The sequence below is a fragment of the Peromyscus leucopus genome, chromosome 18 (genome assembly GCF_004664715.2).
Source record: "Peromyscus leucopus breed LL Stock chromosome 18, UCI_PerLeu_2.1, whole genome shotgun sequence".
NCBI classification, from domain to species: Eukaryota; Metazoa; Chordata; class Mammalia; order Rodentia; family Cricetidae; genus Peromyscus; species Peromyscus leucopus.
This window is the reverse complement of record NC_051078.1, coordinates 13,971,696-13,994,257: the sequence shown is the minus strand read 5'-3', so window position 1 is coordinate 13,994,257 and position 22,562 is coordinate 13,971,696. Positions and strand designations below refer to the sequence as shown.

General features: G+C 46.4%; 1 protein-coding gene across 2 annotated transcripts in view; it reads right to left on the bottom strand.

Annotated features, from left to right (window-relative positions):
- Window positions 1-22,562, bottom strand: part of Kcnmb4 (potassium calcium-activated channel subfamily M regulatory beta subunit 4) — a 59,391-nt gene that overhangs the window by 17,121 nt on the left and 19,708 nt on the right. The window contains exons 2-3 of one of the 2 annotated variants that reach the window (XM_028877958.2): window positions 14,978-15,105; window positions 4,286-4,630 (exon numbers count right to left, since the gene is read on the bottom strand). In XM_028877958.2, the coding sequence (XP_028733791.1) occupies window positions 4,540-4,630; window positions 14,978-15,105 (219 nt within the window). In that variant the 3' untranslated portion in view covers window positions 4,286-4,539. Of the gene's footprint in view, window positions 1-4,285; window positions 4,631-14,977; window positions 15,106-22,562 lie in introns of those variants that run through there. The other variant, XM_028877956.2, reaches the window with a different exon arrangement.

The window sequence follows — 22,562 nt, the reverse complement described above, 5'->3', positions numbered from 1 at the left end:
TATGGCAAAGATCCATGTCAAGATGCAACGGACATTTGCACACAGTGCAGAGATAATAGGAAAAGAGGAGTGTTTAAACGTGCCTAGGGATGGTCAGGGAGTGGAGAGGATATCTTGTGAGCAGATATGAAAGGACAGCAATAGAGGCTTTGGGGAACAAATTTATTGGGAGAGCGTGCACCCATGAAAAGGCTCAAATTCATCAGGGGGGCATTTCCGATTATGTCGCCATCAGTGGTAACCACAGGGAAGTGTTTACAGTAATGATTCACTGGTCAGAAGTAACAGAGACTCTTGTGTTGTGAGAGTCCAACACGGGCTAGGACCCTGGTCACTGTTAGGAACTCTCATCGGGGAGGAAGTCATACAGACTTCTGGGACACTCTGGGTATGGAGTGCAGAGGTTCGAAGTGGATCTCAAGGACGAGGAAGAGCACAATAGCGGGTGTGAGGGACTCACGAAGACAGATAAATGGAGACGGCCAACAGTACCACCATAAAGTTAGATAGGAGAAACAAGTTGCCGTATTCTACAGCTCAACAGGATAAACACAACTTACAACAGCCTACTATGTATTGTATGTAGAACTTGATAGCAGAAGTCCACAGGCTTTACGGAAACAAGAGAAGTCCGAGGAGGTGGGATCAGCATTGTTTGATTTGATGGGTGTCCAATGTAGGAATGTGCTGCATCATCTCACTGTACTCTACATGTGTACACTTCTTGTTCACTGCTTAAAAAAGTTTTGAATCCTGGCTACTATCTGCCAGGTACGTGGTTCAGATAGGCTGCTTAACCCCTCGGGGCTTCAGGTCCGCTCTGTATAATGAGGACGATGGACGGGGCACTGGTGGTACAACTGTGCAGAACTGGGGAATTAACATATATGAAGCATTTGAATGACTTCTGACAGAGGTAGCAGGATGGACAGAAGTCAGCTACCGCTGGCTGGGGCAGTATGAAACAGGTCTCTAAGTCCCAGTGGTTTTTAGCATCTCTATCAACAACTAGGATAAGAACATCGAAGCTATTCCGACTGACGGTTACCACGGTATTTAAGGGTGGAGCGTATTTAAGGGTTCAGTCAGTAAAGTGCTTTGCAAGCACAAGCACATGAGTTTGATCCCCAGAACCTACACTTACAGAGGCAGGCATGGTGACACACACGTGTAATCTCAGTGTTGGGGAGGTGGTGACAGAGAGGTCCCTGGGGCTCCCTAGTCAGGGAGAGATCATGCTTCTAAATAAATGATGGATGGTACCTGAGGAACAACACCCAAGACTTCTCCACGTGAGTGAACACACATGTACATGCACACAAGTATACCAACACAAAGATGGACGGGGACACACACACACACACACACACACACACACACACACACACACCCCTCCCTACACAAAGAGTGTTGGAATAGAAGCAACCAGTATAATAGCTACTAGAATCAAGATTCAAAATAATCATGAGACTAACACGATCAATTAGAATCAATAATATATATTTATAGAAAAATAAATAACAGGGCTTGTACATAAGCCCAGAACGCAAATCTTACAAATTTAGAAACTGGGGGAAAGTTGCTTTCAGAGAAGTATGTAGGGCTAGGATGCACCTCAAGAGTGGAGCAGGTACCTAACATGCCAAGTCCATGCTCTCAGAGCGAAGATGGGGGCAGGGGGTGAGCAGCTTATATAAAGCAGACATGAGTGGAAGAAGCCTTTATTATCAGCTGTATGTGAGTTGACAGGTGTCATAGCTACTCAGGGCTAATGCCCTACAAGGTACCCTGTCCTGGACGCCGTTTTAGTGTCTAGACTCAAGAGTGGTTAACGGAAAGTTTCTGATTCATGATGAACAGGCCAGCTCAGGTTGCAGAGAGAAGGTCATCACAGCCAGGCATGATGCATCCCTGCAGTCCCCATTCTCAGGAGGTAGAGACAGGAGGATTGCCACAGTTTAAAACCAGCCAAGTCTACATAGCAGGGATGCATCTCAGAAAACAGAGGGGGGGAGGGAGGGGATGGGGAGAGGCGGGAGGGGAGGGGGAGGGGAGGGGCGGGTGGGGAGGGGAGGGAGAAGAGAGACAGAAGGGGTAGGAGGGAGCAGGAAGAGGAGGAGGAGCAGAAGAAGTAAGAGGAGGTGCAAGAGGAGAAGCAGTAGGAGGAGAAGCAGGGGAGCAGGGGGAGGAGCAGAAGGAGGAGCCAAGGGATGTGGTGGAGCAGCAGCAGCAGCAGCAGCAGCAGCAGCAGCAGCAGCAGCAGCAGCAGCAGAGGGAGGTGTCTGCTCCAGCCTGCTGCTCCCTGGCTTGGAAACCCGAAAGGTGTTATGTCTGCCATGAAACTCAGACAAGACAGTCTGCCTCCAGTGTGAGACCAGGGCACTAGGCAGGGCTGTGGTAAAGCGCAATGTAAAGCTGGCCAGTTTAAGCACAGGCTTTCAAGACAGCAAGGAGAGTCTCAACATTGTGCTACCATCCCCTGGCACCAGAAACTTCGCCACAGAGGCGCTCTGCTGCCAGCGACTCCCCATGGCCCTCTCCCCATCCCCAGCGACCTCACCCTTGCTTAGTGGAGATACAGAGCTCTCCAAGAGCTAATTAAATTAAAAAAAAAATTAAAAAAAAAAACAAGAGATAAGTTCTTGGTAATTCAAAATGCCTGAAGACGGCTAGGCGTGCTGAAGAGATATCAGTGGCTATCAAAGCTGTTCCAATACAGAAAAGGTTGCGGCAGGCATTTGTGTATTTGGGATTTACCCTGCTTTGAATATGCAATGTTCCCCCTGGGCTCATGTGTTTGAACAATTGGTGCTCAGCTGGCAATGCCTTTTTTTTTCCTTTTTCAGAAGACAGTATCACTATGTAGCTGTGGCTGGCTTGAGTGTTATGTAGAGCAGGATGGCCTCCAACTCTGAGATCTGCCTGCCTTTGCCTCTGCCTCCCAAGGTGGGCCCCACCACACCTGCCCTCCTGTTAGCTTGGGTGGTGCTATTGGGAAGGGTCTAGAAGCTTTAGGGGTTGGGAACCATCCCTGGACGAAGAGGGTCCCTAAGGGAGATCCTTGAGGTCTCACAGTCTGGCCCCTACTTCCTGTCTGCTCTCTGCTTCCTTACCTCCAGAAGAACCCACCAGCCATCCAGCTGACAAGGCCTTCCCCCAGGGGATGGACTGTATTCCTTCAAACTCTTAAACTCAAACAAACCCTTAAGAGGCTCACTTCTTGCGAGTCAATCAGTTTCAGCACACACACACACACACACACACACACACACACACACACACACACACACACATTTTTTATTTAACAAAGGATTGGAGTAAAGGACTGAACAGATGTGACAGTCTGTGAGTCCGTGAGCTCCACACACACTCTCCATATGCCACGAGCGCCTCCTGGCCCCAATGTAGCTAATATGAAACTGAGGTAAGAACTTTTCAGTAAGTGGCCCAAGGTCATTCCCTGAGTCAAGAACAGAGCTATGCATAGAACTGAAGTCTCCTGACGCACAGCCCTGTCCTGCATTCTACCAGCGGATAATGCTGCACTCTGTGACCTACTTGTCCTATGGTTCTTGTATTTTTCCTCCCGAATTCCCCTACGGCTCTCTTTGAAGGCTGCATAAAGCACCTTAAATGAAAAGCGATTTGATAACATCACACGTGTGATTTTATTGCCACGATGATAAAAGCCGTTAGAAGATGAACTCGCCGGCATAAAGACATTCTGATTAACCATCAGAAAATAGACTCTCAATTTCACATTTTAAATAATGCATGGTGTTTAGATGTCAGGCAGGCTGGGAAGGAATGTTGGAATGAATTCCATACATATCCTACAGCTTGCTGGAGACAGCAAACACTACTTTTTTCAAAGTACAGATTTGGAGACGAAACAGAGCCTTCAATTCTGATGTAATCTCTCAATATGGAACTAGACACAAATGTACACGGGAAAGACTCAATCTGGGTAAGATTCCAGATTTGCTGTTTTGTTCTCTAAGACTCATGATATGTCACTGAACTCACTGTATAAAGAGAAAGCTAATATGCTCATTTAAAAAAAGAACTATGTGGAGGGGGTGGTGGTGGTGGCTGGAGAGATGGCTCAGTGGTTGAGAGCACTGGTTGCTCTTCCAAGGGACCCAGGTTCAATTCCCAGCACCCACATGGCAGCTCACAACCATCTGTAACTCTAGTTCCAGGAGACCTGATACCGTCATACAGACATACATGCAGGCAAAACACCAATGTACATGAGATAAAAACAAATAATTTAAAAAACCATGAAATCAAGCCCTTCTCTAATCAAAGATCAAGAAATATCTCTCACAGAATATAGAAAATAACATCAGCAACGAAAATTTTAACATAAAACACAGCAGTGAACTGATTCAATGGTTTCTTCAAAGTTCAGGTCTGAGCCAGAGAGATGGTCCAGCAGTTGTAAGCGGGATGATTGAGACCCATCCCCAGAATCTAATTAAGAAAGCTGGATCTGTAATCCTTTGTTGAGACGACGGGGTGGAACTCACAGGCTGGCTAGCCTGGGCTACACAGGGCAGCAGCAGACACCAGACAGACCTGCCCCCACAGGAGGAAGGAGAACCTTTCCTGAGAGCCGTCCTCTGATCTTCACATGTGGGCCGTGGCATGAACTTACACCCCCACCACCCTGCCGCCAATAAAAACAACTAAATAAATTAAAATCCCAGGTCCCGTTTTTTGTATGCAAATTAATTCTAAGAAGTCCACAAATGAGGAATCTTTTTCTTTAGAAATTTGTCCTAGAAAATGCAGAAAGAAAAAGGAAAAGAAAATCTGCATAGGCAATGATATACTTAAATTAAATCTATAAATATATTAAAAATAAAGGTGTTTATTAGAGCAAATCTGTTTCTGGAATGCAAAGACGGGATAGAAACAAATTACAAGCAACTAAGCGTTTCTCACTGTCTGTGTTATAAATGTATTCAGAAGCACACATATCTACGTATAGCGTCACCCTCACAAAATCTAATTCCTGTGAGGTAATGGCACTGCCCGCTCCTCCGTTGACCGTGGACCATTTGGCTCTTCCCTGACTTTCTCTCTCTTGCACCATTAGGGTTTTATAAAAGCATCTTAAGTTATTCTGAATGTACAAGACTCAGAACGAAGAGTCGTCGAAATCGCACAGCTTGGGTGCAAAGGAGCCGCAGAAGACTGGTAAGCTGTCAGGCAATCAGATTTTATAGGTGAGAAAAATCGAGCTCCATGTGAGCGAGCAGCACTTTTCTGACCAATTGCTTTTCATTCTCTCCTTTAATGGCTTTCAAACTGGGCTCTGCAGAGCTCTCTACTCATTTGAACTCAGGCTGTTATGTTCATCTGTCTTTAAAATGCTAAGGGTAAAAATACACACCCCAGAATTAGAATCTATCCATTCAGTGGCATAAGTATAGCATATTTACTTTTTTTTTTTTGAGCAATAGACTCGTTCTCTTGCGTGTGTCATATTGCTTTATCCACTAATAAAACCCCATTTATTGAATCTGCCAGCGCCCAGGCCTCCAATCAGAGAATAACCGAGCTACTTGTTCCTGATCCTTACTTGCTACATATGGATTAAGATGAAAGGAGACAAACATACATAATTACTTAGGATGCACTGCTGTGCATATGCACTCTTTACCATAACCCAGATAAAAGCCAGACTCCTCGAGACAGACAAGGTCACTCTCACTTCACAGGTGAGGAGGAAACCAAGGCAGAGGAGTCGGGCCATTCACCCAAGTTAGGCGAGAGAAGCGTAAATCCAGATCCTCGGTGTCACGTGGTCGCTGCCTTTAAGCAGTTCTTAATTTGGAAGGGGTGGACCCAAATACTCACTTAACTCTGGAAAGTCACGGAAAAGCCACCGTGGTGACGTGGGAATACAGAACGGAAGCAAGTAACGGCACCAGCCAAGGTGTGAGGTGTGAGCATAGAATACCGGGGCCATCATACCCCCAGAATCACAGGAGGAAGAAATGGCTGGGCCCAGGCCCATCCTAGAACCACACTGCGCTGTGCCAATATCTAGTAGTGAAAATAACGAAGGTGTCCCCACATAAGGGGACAGGGTGAAAGGAACAAAGGCATTATGGGAAACAGTAACTTGAGTGGACCAGAACAGGCAACAGGCAGGGGGAAAGCTGAACACCCCCCCACACACACACATACACACACACACACACACACACACACACACACACACACACACACTCTTTCTCTCTCACTGGCTTTACAATTATCAAGCTTCAAAAAAGCTTCCTGGCCTCAGTACTCCAGAGTGCCTCACACTAAAATAGTCTTCCTTTTTCTTGCTTTTTACCTACCTTAGTTGGGAGTTCCTGAACCATCTCTGCTTCTACCAACGTGATTCACTTGGATCTGTACCACCCCATCACGTTATAGTATCCCAAAGCAGTACCTATAGTTCTTCCTCCATTGCTTTACCTGACTTGTTAATTATGTGATATTGTCACTGTAAGCTATATGCTCCAAGAAGGCAGAGAACATGTCTGTTTTGTTTTATTTATTTATTTATTTTTGGTCTCATGACTGACACATAACTCAGTAGGAGAATTTGAAGCTGGACTGGAAATAGGAAAAAAAATTAATCAAAGATGATGATAAGATCAAATAAGAGTCTTAAAAAATGAGGCACAACCCAGTCAAGCAAAGGCAGTAAAAACAAACAAACAAACAAAGCTAACAAGACCAATTAGAGTCATCTCAGCCATGTAGACATCAGCAACAGCAGAATTCAAGAGATGATATGAGGGCTGGAGCTGGATTCATTCATTCGATGAGGGTTTGTGAGCATGAGTCTATGACGTGAGCTGTGAACTCCCATCCATTCAGATGTACCAGAAGGAAGAAATAACCCTTCCCAAGGAAATTCACACCTGCTCAGGTGTAGCTGGTATTCATTACACCTGTGGCCTTGAGGTACCAGCCCCTAGGGCATGGCCTCTTGGCTAAGCTTAAAACCTGGGGAACACGTACATAGGCCCCTTCTCTCGCGCTCTTAGATGTTGGGGACCGAATCAGGTGGTGTGAAGCAGCATGGGACCAGTTCTCAGCCTTCCAGGACTCTGAGATTGAATTTGCCTTATCCTGTATTAGTGAGTTATTCCCTCCAATATAATCCTTTAATAAATAGCCGTTTTATCAGTAATCCGCATACTTCCTGCATTACTCAGGTGCCAACCAGTTAAGGCAGAGATGAAGACCTCTATGCACCTGTTTAAAGCAGCGTTCTGGCTGTAGAATCCCCATTCTACTATTAGAGTATTTTTGTTAAGGGGGCCTAAGGTGGGTTTTGCTGAAAAAAAAAGATAAGCCCGAGGAACAATGAGGAAAACATGTAGTAATCCTACCCGAACAAACACTATTGACACAAAGTCTACACATTCGAAAGATTGTGGGTACCAAGGATGAGGGAGATGAACTGCTGTGAGCAAATGAATGGATGAAGTCACCCATAGGACATGAGGACTGACTTTCCACTGCTGCTGGCTGTCTGGTCCTGCAGATTATCCTCCTGAACACGGTTCACCTCAGTAAGTCTTAAATAGCAAGACTCCAATAATCTCTACCTTAGATTTAAAAAAAAAAAATACCACCTGCTTCTTGAAAATGGAAGTTCCTGGTGACTATGCCTCTTAATTTCCCACGATTGTGTGAAATCTAAAGGTTGCTTGCAATATAAAGTTCACCTCACCAGGAGCATCTGGAGTGGATGCCGTGAGTCTATTTTCGACTCCATGTGCGGCAGTAGTAAGAGATGCACCAGAGTGGATGGCACCAGGGAGCCGCCCGCATCTCACACCTCAACGACACCCCTGCTTCCTCTCACATATGTCAGACGGAAGGACCAAGCTGAAACCCCTGCTTTTCCAGAGTCACTTGAGAATCGTGCCTCGTCGCCAGGCTGTGACAAACACCCTCACTTCCGTCTCTACTCGACAGTTTGCAGACAGGGTGGTGACATGAACGACAGAGGTGTGTATCCATTCTGACGGAGGTGTGACCGGCTGAAACTGCTGCGTGAAGACGAACCCAAGAGGCTGATATGTGATACAATCAGAAATATTTATTCTGCCTTGGCCCTGGATTCTGGGCAGAGTTCCTATTGTAGGGGTAACGGGGCCGCCTCTTGTTCACAAGAAGCTCTTTCCTTTCTCACTGGAGTTGACGCTAACACTAATGAGGTGACCCTGAGAGGGTGGGGGCATTGCTTACAGAGAAACCAGCTTGTGATCAAAGAGCTGGAATGGTCGGTCAGCACTGCCCTCTGACCTCCAGGAAGGGACGGGAGCCGCAAGCTGACTTAGTCGCCAGTGATGCCTACAAAGGGGGAGTTCCGGTGAGCACAACCGCATGCCAGAAGGGCGGCGTGCAGTGCAGGACAGAGTGTCTAATTGCCCCGTCTACATTCCATATGGCAGTTTCTGAGCCGAGTCTCTTGTAAACACCTGGCATAGTGAGTGAGTGTTCCCTGAGTTCTGTGAGCCGGTCTTTCCAGCATGTAACTGAGCCCGTGGAGGAGGGCCACGGGGACCCCTGATTTTGTGCACATTGGCCAAAACGTGCAGGGGGAGTCTTGGGACAGCAGGTTGGTAGCAGCAGCGAGGAAGTATGTTGAGATTGAGAGCACACTTCAACTAGTGGGATTGGTCTGTCCAGGTATGTAGTCGCCTAATTGGATTGAACCGCAGGACATTATGGTCCTGGAAGGGAATTAAACCACTGCTTGGGCTTCAGACTCTGCACATTTGGGACCAGAAGTATCGAGAGGTCAGTGTCTTCTGTTGAGTATATGGTAGAAGGCTTGCTCCTACCCGATAGTTGTCACTACTGTGGAGGGACAGTCCTTCTGGACGGGGGCTGGGGACTCAAGCCCGCATGAGAGGCAACCCTTTACAAAGGAGAAGAGAGTGAGGAGCGGGGAAAGCGATAGCTGGATCATCGCCAGCGAGGCGGGGCAGCTGGCAGGAGAGAGACGTCTGCCTCCACCTGCGTTCTGAAATCAGTGCCCAGTCCAGGGCTGGTGCCTCAGGAGAAATCCGATGCAGCTAAGGAATGGCTCAGAACAAAAGTGTGCTGACCACCACAACGGCCTGTTCCCTGTCTTCGCTCCCACCTCACAAGAAAAGGGCTCCCTACTGAGGGAATTCTTCCTTTCTTCCTGTCTCCTGCTCCTCACTCAGGCAGTGCTCCCATTTTACCGCCCTCACGTTACACGTTTAATTTCTTTCCTTTTTCCGGTCAGTTTAACTCTGTAGCAGGCTCGTTTCTCTACATGCATTCTCTCTGCCCTTCCAGCTATCCAGTGCTTCCCCAAACTCGTAGATTATTGTGGTAAGAACTTTAACATAAGATCCGACCGCTCAACAAACTTTTGTATGGGCTTTGCAATTTTTTTCATGCAATGTTATTTAGAGCATATCCTTTCCCCTCCCCCAACTTCTAAATCCTGCCCACTTCCCTATACACCCAAGCTCATGTTCTCTCTCCCTTTCTCTCTGTTTCTCAAAAAAAAAAGCAACCCCAAAAGCAAAACAAGCAATCCCCCCCCCCCGCAAAAATAAATAAATAAATAAATAAATAAATAAATAAATAAATGAAGTCTGAAGTCTGTTCTATGTTGGCCGGCTACTCCTGAGCGTGGAACCTACCCTGGAGTGTGGCTTATATATCCAGTGTCACTCCATTGAAGGAAACAGATTTTCCCCTTTCCCAGCAGGTATCACGAGTGAATAGCTTCTTGGTTAGGGGTAGGACTTGCCATCCACTTCCTCTTCTCCGCACTGGGATTTTTGTGGGGCTTGAACTTGGACAGGCCTTGTGCACGCTGGCACAGTCTCTGTGAGTTCACACGTACATCAGCCCTGCTGGAGCTTGACAAACCGTGAAACATAGACTACCCTGGAGTTTGACAAGCGGCACAACGTCGTACATAGCTCTCTAGAGGTTTCAGCCCACCTGAGGGAAGCGTCACACCTGTAGATTAGTAAGCCCCCATATTTCTCTCTCCCCAGCCACGAGCAACTACCACCATGTCACTCTGTCATCTGTGAATCTGACTGTTTCAGACGCCTACCACCACAGAGGATTTGCTTTTCTGTGACCAACTTATTTCAATGAGCACAATATCCCCAAAGTTCATCCGGGCTGCCCCACAACAGAATTTCCTCCTTTTAAAATTTTAGCGGTTATGTGTCTATTGTGTGTGCACACACACGCATGTGTGTGGGTATGCTCACCAAGGCATGCCAGTGGAGGTCACAGGGCAGTTTGCCCGGAGTCAGTTCCCTCCTTCTTCTACCATGACGTTTCCAGATACTGAACTCAAGTCATCAGGCTGGGTAGCACAGACATTTAACTGATACGCCATCTCAGCATCCCACCCCTTTTTGAAGGTAGCCCATTGCACGTGTAAACCACATTTTTCTTTTGTGTTTGGTTCTGTATTTCTTGTCCTCTTAAGAGGGCATGGGCTGCACAGTCTTACTGTATTGCACAGGCTGGTCTTAGATTCTCGGGCTCCAACCATCCTCCTGCTTTAGACTTCCAAGGAGCTGAGACTCCAGGCATCCACTTGCCACACACCACGTCTTCTTCATCCGTTCATCTGTCCACGGACATTCAGAGCGTTTCTTGATCTCGGCTATTGTGAATGTTATGGCAACAAATACAGAAACACGGTGGGCCTTTTGATATCCCAATTTCAAGTATTATTTCTGAAATTAATATCCAGCCGCGGAATTACTTGGTGGTTTGGCACTTTGGGTGTTATGGCAGGATTGCCACACTGCCTCCCACCGTGGCTGTAGCACTGTTAATGTACTTCCGGATACAGCTGAGCCTCCTCCCCCCCGCCCCCACCAACAGCTGTCTTTCTCAGTTTCATCCTTTAAAGAATAAGAGCTGTCTTGGAAGGGTAAAGTGATACCTCACTGTGGCTTTGAATTGCATTTCTCGGATGATAAACAATGTCAATAATGGTTTACACACCTGTCCGCCTTTCTGTGACTCCTGGGGAAACATTTCAGGTCCTCAGCCCATGTGAAAAGCCTACTCCTGTTGTTATAGCTCTCAGGTTGCAGGATCTCTTTCTATACTTTGCAGATGACCCCTTTACCGGGTATGTGATTAGCAATTATTTTCTCTTTACCGTAGGCTGCTGCTTCAGCCTGACTTTTCTCTGACACAGAGAACGTCACAGTTTGGTGCACTCACTAATTGCCCTCACAGTGTCAATTTGGCTTAAATATAAAATGATTCCCATCTCTGTCTTCTGAGGTGGGACCCACTGTTGCCAAATCCTCCTGAGAATAGATCCCAATGGCCTCCTTCTCTTCCAAGAGGCCTTTCAGGACAGTGTCCTCTTTCAAAGTGCTGTTCTTAGGACTCTCCTCTCAGCCTCTGGCCACTCTGCCTCCACCTCCTTGCCTATGATTGAAATGTCGTCAATCAACATTACTCTTCTCATAGTGGTCCCGGTACACATCCTTTCCCTTTGCCTCAACTACAGCTTGTGTGCCCAGGAGTTTCAGATCTAACACTGCTCCCCATCTCCTGTTCCTAGACTGTTAGTTCGAACTTCTAACTTTTTTGAAGCACCTTCCGGACATCGTGAGAGTGAATACCTCTAGTTCGGCACAGCCACAGCTGAACTACACTTGTCTCATGCAATCAAATTTCTTTCCCTCATCACGTACACAGCCATGAAGGTGTGCTGGTCCCCACTCTAAAATGCCTTTTGGATACAATATCCCTGTTATCACCACCAACGATGCCGCTGCTGCTGTCACCACCACCACCACCATCATTTAGGCCCCCAAAGACCTCTATCAGATCCAGCAGATGGCTAAGAGAAAAAGTGCTTGGAATCAGGCTAACTGGATTTCTTTTTACTTATGGGCTGGCTATATGCCCTGGCTATTAATCACATAATTCCTTAAGACTCTGTTTCCTCCCTGGGAGCCAATTGGGACTAGTATTCATAAGAAATTAGGTGATCTCAATAAAATATCACTCACGTGGCACCTAACAGTCATTCAAAACTACAAAGATCATGTCTTCACTCCAGCGTTCTCCTTCCCGCCTGCCTTTAATTCATCTTCCATACCCAACATGCATTCTACACTCACACACTCACTCGACATTGGGAAACTCAGTTAACTCCCCAGATAAGAAACTCTACTTACGTCAATCTTTGGTTAAAAGCAAAATTTACAAAGCTTCGCCTGACTATTTATTGCCTGTATTACAAAAACAGTGTCTTTAGTATGATGTTAATGGCCTTTTAGTATTCTAGCCCCAGCTACCTGCTCAGGTTACAACCAACACTCAGTGTATTACCTACACACCTAAAATGCCTTGTTTTCAAGCCTTGGTTGCTGCAGTACAGCGCCCCCATTTCAAGGCCGTTCCCTTTTCATTCCTAGCTGATGACGTCATACTTGTATCAGTTCAGCATCTATATTCATCAATGAATGCCCATTCCTTCAATCTCCTTATTAAGTCAATACACTGCATTACTTCGTCCATTCACCAAATATCCACTGAGACACACCCACTGGGCTAGGCACCAGAGAAACAAAGACCAAGAGGACTGGGCATGCTCTTTAACAAGACAGGCACATAAAGTGTAACAGGAGAATTTCAACAGAGAGTGACAGGTATACGAGCCAGAAGTGGTTTTAGTCCTCGGTTATGTCAGACTTCCTAAAGGCTGATGACTGTCAAGATGCTGATGCCTGGGCTGACTGCCGGAGATTCTCATGTAATTAGTCAATGATGCATTTTTTTTTTTATTTTCAATTTTTTACTTGACGTGTATGAGTGTTTTACTTGCATGTGCCTGTGCATCAGTTTGCATGCCTGGTACCCCAGAGGCCAGAAGAGGGTGTCAGATGCCATGGAACTAGAATTATGGATGATTGTAAGCCGTCATGTGGGTGCTGGGAATCAAAACCCTGTCCTTCGGAAAAGCAGCCAGTGTTCCTAACCACTGAACCATCTCTCCTGCCCCATGATGCACTTTAAAAAGCTCCTTTGAAGCCAGGGTTCCAGATCTCTGGGACAAACTTGTTCACGGTTATCTATGGGACATGTAAGACAAACCTGGCAGATGGCATTTCCATTTTTTGTTGTTGTTGTGGGTTTTTTTTTTTTTTTTTTTTTTTTTTTTTTTGGTTTTTTGAGATAGGGTTTCCCTGTGTAGCTTTGCACCTTTCCTGGAACTCGCTTTGTAGACCAGGCTGGCCTCGAACTCACAGAGATCCGCCTGCCTCTGCCTCCCGAGTGCTGGGATTAAAGGCGTGTGCCACCACCACCGCCTGGCTGCATTTCTGTTTTTTTCTGTAGCACCTTCCTTCTTGACTGTGCTCAGACAACATCTTTTTCCTCATGTCACTTAGGTGACACTGTCCTACTGTAATTCAAGGGTATGCTATGACACGATTTGTTTAGGTCTAGAAAAAGGAACTGATCATGTGAAGTTTACTAATTCCCAGAAAGACACACTCGTGTCTGCAACATGTGGAACTGGGGAAACTACACCCTATCCATAAACACGACCACAAATCTTCCAGCGCTTACTGGGCAGTGGTGGCAGGGGTGAGCTCTGTCAATACACCATGAACCCTGATGGCTCTGTTTTGACCAATAGAACACGTCAGAAGTGATATCTTCTTCTAATTCTAGAGCTGAGGCTTTCCTGCCTTGAATGTGGCTGCCATACCGCCACGCTTTAAGGAAGGCATTGTAGCTTTCTGAACACTGAGGTAAGGGAAGACTGATGGTCTTTATCAATAACCAGTATTCATCCTGGATCACACACCTATCTTAGCCTGCCCCTAGCGGCAAGTGAGCCCCGCCAACCCACAGAAGCACAAGATACCACTGCCACGGTGAGCCATGTTGCTAGGCAGTGACAGGGACCTGACATAGAGACTATGCCAAGACAGGCAAGACTTTATTCTGAGAACTATCTGTGACCTGACTAGACTCCTGGGCTTAGAGACCTGGCCTGGGCAGCAGCATGGATAATGGCATGGCGTGGCACAGTGTAGAGGTGACAGGTCATAATAGATGACCACAGCGATAGAGCTGAGAAAACAAAAATCCGTATCTGATCTAAGCGTCACCACACAGGGATATCCACAGGACGCCGAATACAGGGCAAGGGGAGTAAAGGACGGAACTAATTAATGGCCACTTGGATGGTTCTGGGCTAGGTGAACAGATGAATGGGCAGTGCCGTTCACCAAGAGAGAGATTACGGGAGGAAGGGTTGAAGTAACCGTGCGCCATCCAACAATGCATGTCGAAAATTAGCTTCGTACGTGACCAGGCAAGCGTCCTGACCCAAGCGGTCATCTTGACATATCGGTATGGTACATCGAGGGCTCCTGAGGCAGGCAGAGTTTGGACGGTGTGGACACATTTTGATACTTCATTAGAATCGGAAGGACAACGAAGGGTGAAGAACTGATGTAGTTCGAACGCCGCATAACACTTAAGCTTGCGCGCAATAGCCTGTAAGTCTCACAGCACGCTGACAGTGCACAGTGTTCCTTAGCAACGGTCACCGCCACGTGTAGTGTATCCACACGGTACATCTGGGGTACAGGCTTCCCCTCCCTCCTTCCATCCATCCATCCATCCACCTCGCCCTCCCTTCCTCCATCCCTTCTCCATCCCTCCCTGCCTTCCTTCCCCAGCCCTCTCATTTTGTCCTGTATGATCTTTATATACCTCCCATCCAGCGGAGCAAGAGGCGGCTCCCTCACGCTAGAAAGAACGGAGAGCACAGGCTCCAAAGAACTTGAGGTTATCTCCAAGTCGCACTTTTCCCAAGCGGGCCCAAACTGCGATTTGCCCACGTAATACATCCACCCAAGCAACCAAGATGGATATGCACGTACAAGTATTGACTTACCTTTGATGTTGATTAAAATAACAAGTAAATGGCTGGGAACCGATCTCATCTTTCCAGTATTGTTGCCAGTTCATGACACTTTCCAAGTTCTTCTGGTTTTCTCTCTTACAGGGCGGGATATAGGAGCACTAACCGAACAGAACACACAGAGTAAACCTATTAGTCTATAGAATATTCAGTGGGGTCCTTCTGGTTGTCAAATACTTCATTTTATTATATATAGTCCATTGGGGAGGTGAGGTTGGCTGTGGCTTGTTCTGTCTCTCTGATCTTTCAGAATTTACCACAACACCCGACTCCGGGTTTTTTCTATTAATAAGACCTTCTAAGATTCATGGTACAGTCCATGGCTTGGAACTGATGAGAAGGTATAGATATGCTGGCAGCCATTGTCTGGGTTAGCATGGAATCCCCATCCCAGTGGCCATGAATGTGTGAGTGTCACTACTATGCATCCTGGTTCTCCCGTCACTCTTGACCCACCGTTTGGATCTGGAGACAGGAGAGGGTTCTGAACACTGCTGAAGACATCATGCTCATGAGCAAACCCTTGGCTAGGACTGTCCATGGGGATCCACAGCCATCTTTTCTGCAGAAACGGGCATTCTTGGAGGTAATAAATCTAATTTTGACATTAAATACAACCAAATGGACAGGGCTTCACTGCATTGCAAATTTCTAACTTGACACAATAGCAAAAATACCTTCAGTCGCTAAGAAATGAGGAAATTTCCTTAAACAATGAGCTCCAATGTTAGAGCAAATTAAAAGTGAAATATACTTTCTCTGTCTTTGCAGGGATCTGTCGGTCAACCTGAGGAGGGAAGGGTAATAATTAGTATTCCCAATGCCTATGTGTCTTTGTATTTTCTTCGTCTACTTTTAACTCGCCAATAGCTCTTCACAGTCACTCTTGAGGTACCACTCTGCCCACTTAAGTTCCCATTTCCCACATCCTCCTGGACAATGGAATCAGCAGAGATTCCCCGCGAGGATGTGATCCATTGCTAACCGATGGCTTTCCTAGCCACGCAGCCAACAAAGTCATTCCCATGAAAAGACTCGGTGAAGCCATATAGGTTCAGCGACTCGGAGAAACTGCTCTCAGCTCCAGACGTCAAAGTGAACCCTGAGCATCCTAAGCCAGCTTCCTCCACGTCGGTCGTTTTTTGACGACAAATACGCCAGCGTCTACCCACTGTTAACAATAAGCCTGAACCTCCGGGCTTCTTCTAGCTCTCTAGTGATCTCCATTTTATAGATAAGAACATTAAGATTCCTCTCAGCTCTGCAACTAGCTTCCAGTGAGTCCACCATTCTCTCCAAGGTGTCTGTCATTAAGGAACGGGGAAAAAAAAAAAAAAAGAACTCGAGCTTTACGGTCGTCTGATTTGATTCACAATGACCTATTCACTCATTCTCTTATTCGTTCATTGTTTGGTTTTGTTTGTATGCGTGCTTGTGTGTACAAGTGCGTGTATGGGCATACGTGTGGAAATCAGTGGACAGTCTCCGTGTCCTTCATCAGGCACCGTCCACTTTCTATTTGAGAGAGTGTCATTCTGGCTTGGAACTTGGCCAAATAGCCTGGGCCAGCTGGCCAGTAAAGCCCCACCCAGCTCTCTCCACCTCCTCGCTCACAATGACTGGGATGACAAAAGTGTACCACCAGCTCCAGATTTTCACACGGGCTCCAGAGATCCGAACCCTCGACCTCATGCTTGCCCGGCAGGTACTCAACTGACCGAACCATCTTCCCAGACTCCCCGCCCACTGCCTTTCTGAGACAGGATCTTGCTATGTCTCTCTGGTTGGCGGGGGAACTCACTCTACAGCTTAGGCTGGCACTGAACTCAGGCCAAACACTCTTGAGGGCTGGGATTACAGGTACGTGCCACCAAAGCTGGCTCGACTGCTTCGCTTGCAGCATGCAGTTTTACAAGAAAGAGACTTTCTTCCCGTCGCTTTCTGTTAAAACTCAAAACCGCGATCATCACGAGGCACGCAGCTCTTCAGTCTAATCCTTGCCCGCCCATCCACTGGGAATCCTGGGAGAGAGCCAAATAGAAGCACTTGCTCCTCAGATCTGCCACCCGCTGTCACAGACTGTGACTGCTCTCTGTCCTTAGTCACCTTCGTTCAAGAGCCAGCTCGAGAGTTCCCTATCTGTAGGAATCTTCCTAGGCTTGTTCCAAGCCCAATGTCCCTCCCTGTGTTGACCCAGGAATCAAACCCATGGACTCACAGCTAAAAATCACACAGCAGCACACTTGTGTGTTGATGTGGAGCTCTATTTCCGGCTGGTGAGTTGAGAGCAAGAGATGTTATTTATTTATTTTTTCTGTATGTTCCCCGATCTTAGCAATGATTTCAAAATGAGTCTATAATACACAGAGACATGTTTTACTTAAGATGATGAAGCTGCTCCTTCCTAAGTGAGACATTTTAAATTATATGAATGCAAATGTATTTCAAATGGTAGTAAATTTCATTATTCCCTGTCATACTTAACAAATTCGGATTACATAAATAGGATTTTAATGACTGGATCGCTGAATACGAACTTCATGAACACCCCTTTTATTTCTAAGGGAACGGTACAGTTTTGTGGAAGAGTCTGGATTCTGAGTTTGTCTAAAGCTTCCGTTGGGCTTTGAAGCCACAGGAACAGTACTTGGCGCTTCAGTCTTATGATTTGTTTGGCGTTTGGTCTTGGGTAAATTACCTTTTTCTGGGCTCCTATTTTTTTTCTCTCTAGTCTGTACAACCTCCAAAATAATTTTTAGCTCTGCTTCTGACTCTCCTCTTGGAGGCACATCAAGAAACAACCCAGCCAGAAGCAGACTACAAACACTGTCACAGTATTTTCCCCTAGAAGTGACCTTACCACTGGGGAGCTGGTGGGGGACCTTGGTTGAGCCACCCACCATTGCTGCTGGCAAAGAGGACCAGAGTGGTGGGTGGGTCCAGTTCTGGGACCAGTACTTTCTTTACATTGGCAAATATTTGCAAGAAGACCATGAACTGCCCGCTGATTATTTCATACAACGTGTTAGATATTTTCTCCCCTTCTATCTACTTTTTTTTTTTTTTTTTTTTGGTTTTTCGAGACAGGGTTTCTCTGTGTAGCTTTGCGCCTTTCCTGGAACTCACTTGGTAGCCCAGGCTGGCCTCGAACTTACAGAGATCCGCCTGCCTCTGCCTCCCAAGTGCTGGGATTAAAGGCGTGCGCCACCACCGCCCGGCTCTATCTACTTTATACCCGGTGGTCAAAGCAAGACTAGGTGCCAATTTATAGTGCTCTTTCAAGGAAGGAGAAAGTTCCAGTCTTGGAGACTGACCCTGTGAGGCGCAAACATCTAAGGGCTCATCAGGACCTTTCAGCAATGGGCATCATTGACACAGAACCACACTAAACATTTCAGAGGATAAACAACTGTAGTCAAAACGTACTGAAGACGCTCATAACTTAACTCAGTTTGAACTCTTTACGATTCAGTTCTTGGAGCAAAACAGGTTTAAAAGACATAGCTCTCCACCAGATGGCAACTCCGGTTTTTGATCAGGGGAATCACACCCATGTTTCCGGAAACATCAGAGAAAAACGTTCATCAAGTTTCCTATTAGGCAAGCTGTGATTTCACATGACTTGAAAGAAGTGCCTGGCTGTCAGGAACTCTCAGCACATGGGTGGATTCTGAAAGCAAACTACTTTCTTTTCATATCAGAAAAACAACCATGGGCTTCTTCCCCTGTGGACTCCGCTCTTGCCATAGTTCAAATAATGAGTCTTTAACATTCTAGAAACTTGGTCAAGTCGGTATCTTCATAAAAGGAAGGAAAACATTTAGAAGGCTAAACTTGGGTTCTTAATAATCATTATTTTTTCGTTTTCTCAAATCCTGACTGCCCAGGTTATTTATCTCTAAATGTTTTGTGAATCCTATCTCAGATCCTTCCCAGAGTCCCTGTCAGTTCTCTGTACAAGATCATTATGGATGGGCAGATTTTTAAACCTCATTAAAAACAAAGAGGATTCAAGAAAAGCTGTCATACAAACTCCTTCTCTCTCAGTCATGCAGACTGATCATTTTCTCAAAACTTCAGAGCTCTGACCTGAACATCTCTTTGGGGAGAGACCGTAAGTACACAAATGCACAGCCTAGCATTACCATCCTCACGAACAATGCCACTGGCAAATGTCGGGATCTGATTAACCCAAATGAGCAAGCACTATAATCTCATCTCCAGTATCCAGAAGGGGAAACCTAAGGCCAGTGAAACGGCTCAGCAGATTAAGGGGCTTGCTGTGAAGCCCGAGGACCTGAGTTCGATGCCCAAAACCCACGTAAAGGTGAACGAAAGAGGCAATTCCACGTGTTGTTCTCTGACTACAAGCAGGCCATAGCACATGCATGCCCATGCCTACTCCCACTCCCCCCACCCCCGACATAAATAATGTCTTAAAAATTAAAAAGAACAAGAATGTTAGATAGAGAAATCTAAGATAGCTTGTTCAAGGTCACGGAGGTAAACGGGGCATTTAGTGTACAAAGTGCAGTTATTCTTGTTTTTGGGTTTTTTTTTTCCATTCTATTTGGATTCTTGTTTTGTTTTTGAAACCAGGTCTCACTCTGGATTGGATTCCTAAGTAGCTACGACTAGTCTCAAACTTACTATAGGGTTGAAGATATCATTGACCTTCTTATGTTCCTGCCTCTGCCACCCAAATGCTGGGATGACGGAGTATGTCAGTACACTTGGCTTATGGAGTATTAACCCCACCCCACACTTCCTCCTTTTTCTGTCTGTTCACCTTCCCAGTTTTCCCTCTTTGGAACTTCTGGGTTTGGGACTAGGGAGATGCCCCATTTGTGTACTATGTCTTGGAAAACCAATGTCCCATCTCTGGAATTAGTGCACTCCCCCCCAAGGACTGGTGGTGAGGTGGTCTGCTGCACCTGTTTGTCACTCTGGTCCATCCTCAGAGAAAGGCAATTCTAAGTCTTCCTCCTGCCTCATCTGGCTCAGGATCAGTTTCTGGTGACGTGGCTATAATTTCCCGGTGAATTGTTAGATACAACGGCTTTGGTCACAGCAGACAGTAAGTATTCCCTTAGAGAAAATTCTCCCTGTGGTCCTGACCTATTTGGTTTTTCATTTTGCGAAGGCAGCATTTCCCAACTTCTAATATCATTACCACCCAAGGAACTGGCATTCATTCGGATTCTCATTCCTGGTGCCTGAAGTGGGATGAGATTCCTTTCTTTAAAAGGGTAGAAAACTACTCCAAGGAGGGGAAGAGAGGGAACATCAGACGTTCCCAAAGGCAGTGATGTCGTATCCAGAAAGTGTAAAGAAAACGGTGACCCCAGGAGAGACCAAGATGAACTGAACACAACACATCCCTGGGCTCTCCAGAACGTGGTGATGGGGTAGGGGTGCCGAAGACACCGGGAGCCCCATCTTCAGGACGAGCCTACAATCCTCACCAGCCTTGGGTTTGGTGAGACAGTGATTCCTCCAGCAGATGAGTCAGCAGACAAGAGGAATCCCATCCTGTCACTCTGTGTGACTGGGAGGGCAGCGACGGGTCTGCCAATATGTTGAAAGAAACCCTGTTTGCTTGAAAATTAGGGGCTTTAAGAATGGGAACCAACCACAAGAAGGGAGCCTGAATTGACTCTGCTATATCTCCATAGCAAAAGACTGTGAGGCAGTTATGGAGAATGGGGACTGGTGTGGGGGAGGGGAAAAGTGCTTAGGGAAAGGTAGCCCAGCTCTAGACTCTGGAGTGTGATAGTTCAGGGATAGATCAACTTCTGGAGCCACCTACCCACTGCTAAAGAGCCTGGAAACACTGATGGTCCCCTCATCATCTACTCAACCCTCCCACCGCGTCATGAATACTTCTGGAGACGGTCATCGGCCTTTACAGCTCTCAGAGCTCTGCTTGCTTCTCATACTCCCAACACAATTGGGAGATGCTCGCCAACTCTCTAGGGGGCACGATCTGGGGACGAGAACCTGCCTCAAAGCTAAGCCTGGCCAGGGGAGGCCCCTGGCAGGCAGATAAGGAAAACCATTGCAGGGGAGTTGGACATGGCAGACAGCGGGCAACACAGGCCCAACACCAGCAAACCATGGAAGGACATGAGTCCACAAGAGCACCTGACTGCACCTCTAAGGGTGTAGCTAGCAGTCTCCAGAGTGGAAGGATCCAGAGAAATCTGCCCCAATACTCCATCTTGCTTTTTTCATTGTCCTCTTACTTTGTTACACATCCCCCATTTTTCTTTTTATTATAGTTTCACTAGTATTTTTACTTCATCATATTAAAATTATATGTTTTGTTATTCCCCTTCAAACATTTAAATTTTTGCATATGTTTCATTATATAGTATTCTTTTTTGGCTCCATACTCATCTCCCCATACTTTGTTTAAAAAAAACCTATGTTTTAATATTTTTCAAATTAAAAAAAATTACTCTCTGAAGATTTTATACCTGTATACAATGTATCTTGGATCACAATCCCCCTTTCCAATCTTCCCACCTCCCCCAACTCTTCCTCTTCCCAGCTTTAGCTCCTCTTCTTTTTTTAATTTTAATTTTGATTTTTAATTGTGTGCATGTGTGGGCATGTGCATGTGAGTGCAGTTACCCATGGAAGCCAGAAGAGGGCGCCAGATCTGCGGGAGCTGGAACTACAGGTGGTTGTGAACTGCCCAATGTGTGTGTTGGGAACCAAACTCTAGTCATCTGCAGGAGCAATAACCTCCTTCTCTTCCTCCTCCTCTTCATGCCCTCCTCCTCCTCTCCCTGCCTCTCTCCTCCTTCCCCCCCTCCCCTCCTCCTCCTCTTTTTTTAAAATAATGACTGAGTCCAATTGGTGCTGCCTGTTGGCTATAGGGCCATCCACAGGACCACGGACAACCCACCAGTAGCCGCCACACTCCCAGAGAAAAATGATCTTCTTCCCCCAGAAGCCATCGATCACCAACAGCTCTTCAGTTAGGAGCACCACAAGCCCCTCCCCCACCCATGTTAGACCGACCGATGACCGGCTGATCCTGTGCCTGTCTTATGCAGACAACCACAGCCGCCGTAGGTTCACAAATGCAATGGCCCTGTCCTGTCCAGAAGACAGCATGTCACAGCCCCCCTCCCATCTTCTGACTTTTCTATTCTTTCTGTCTCCTCTTCCATGGTGCCCTCTGAGACACTGAGGAACTGAGCCCTTGGTCAGCTGTCTCCCCTAAGACTGAACACTTGACAGTCACTTATTCTCAGCATGTTCTCCAGTTATGTGCCTCTGCACTGATCTCTGCCCGTGGCAAAGACAGGCAAGCTTCTTTGGCCAAGACTGGGAATAGCACTCAATGTATAGTTGTAAAAATAAACAACGGGGGAAGTTTGACAACATGTACATTTAGCAAAACATCAATAGAAGACTCCCTCCTAGAGCATACGACCTTCCCAGATAGGAGCTTTTGACCAGGTTTACTGTATCATTCCCACCTATGGATCAGGCTTCAAATCCACATTTTAAAAAAAGCAAATGGCCACCCTCATAAACCGTCATC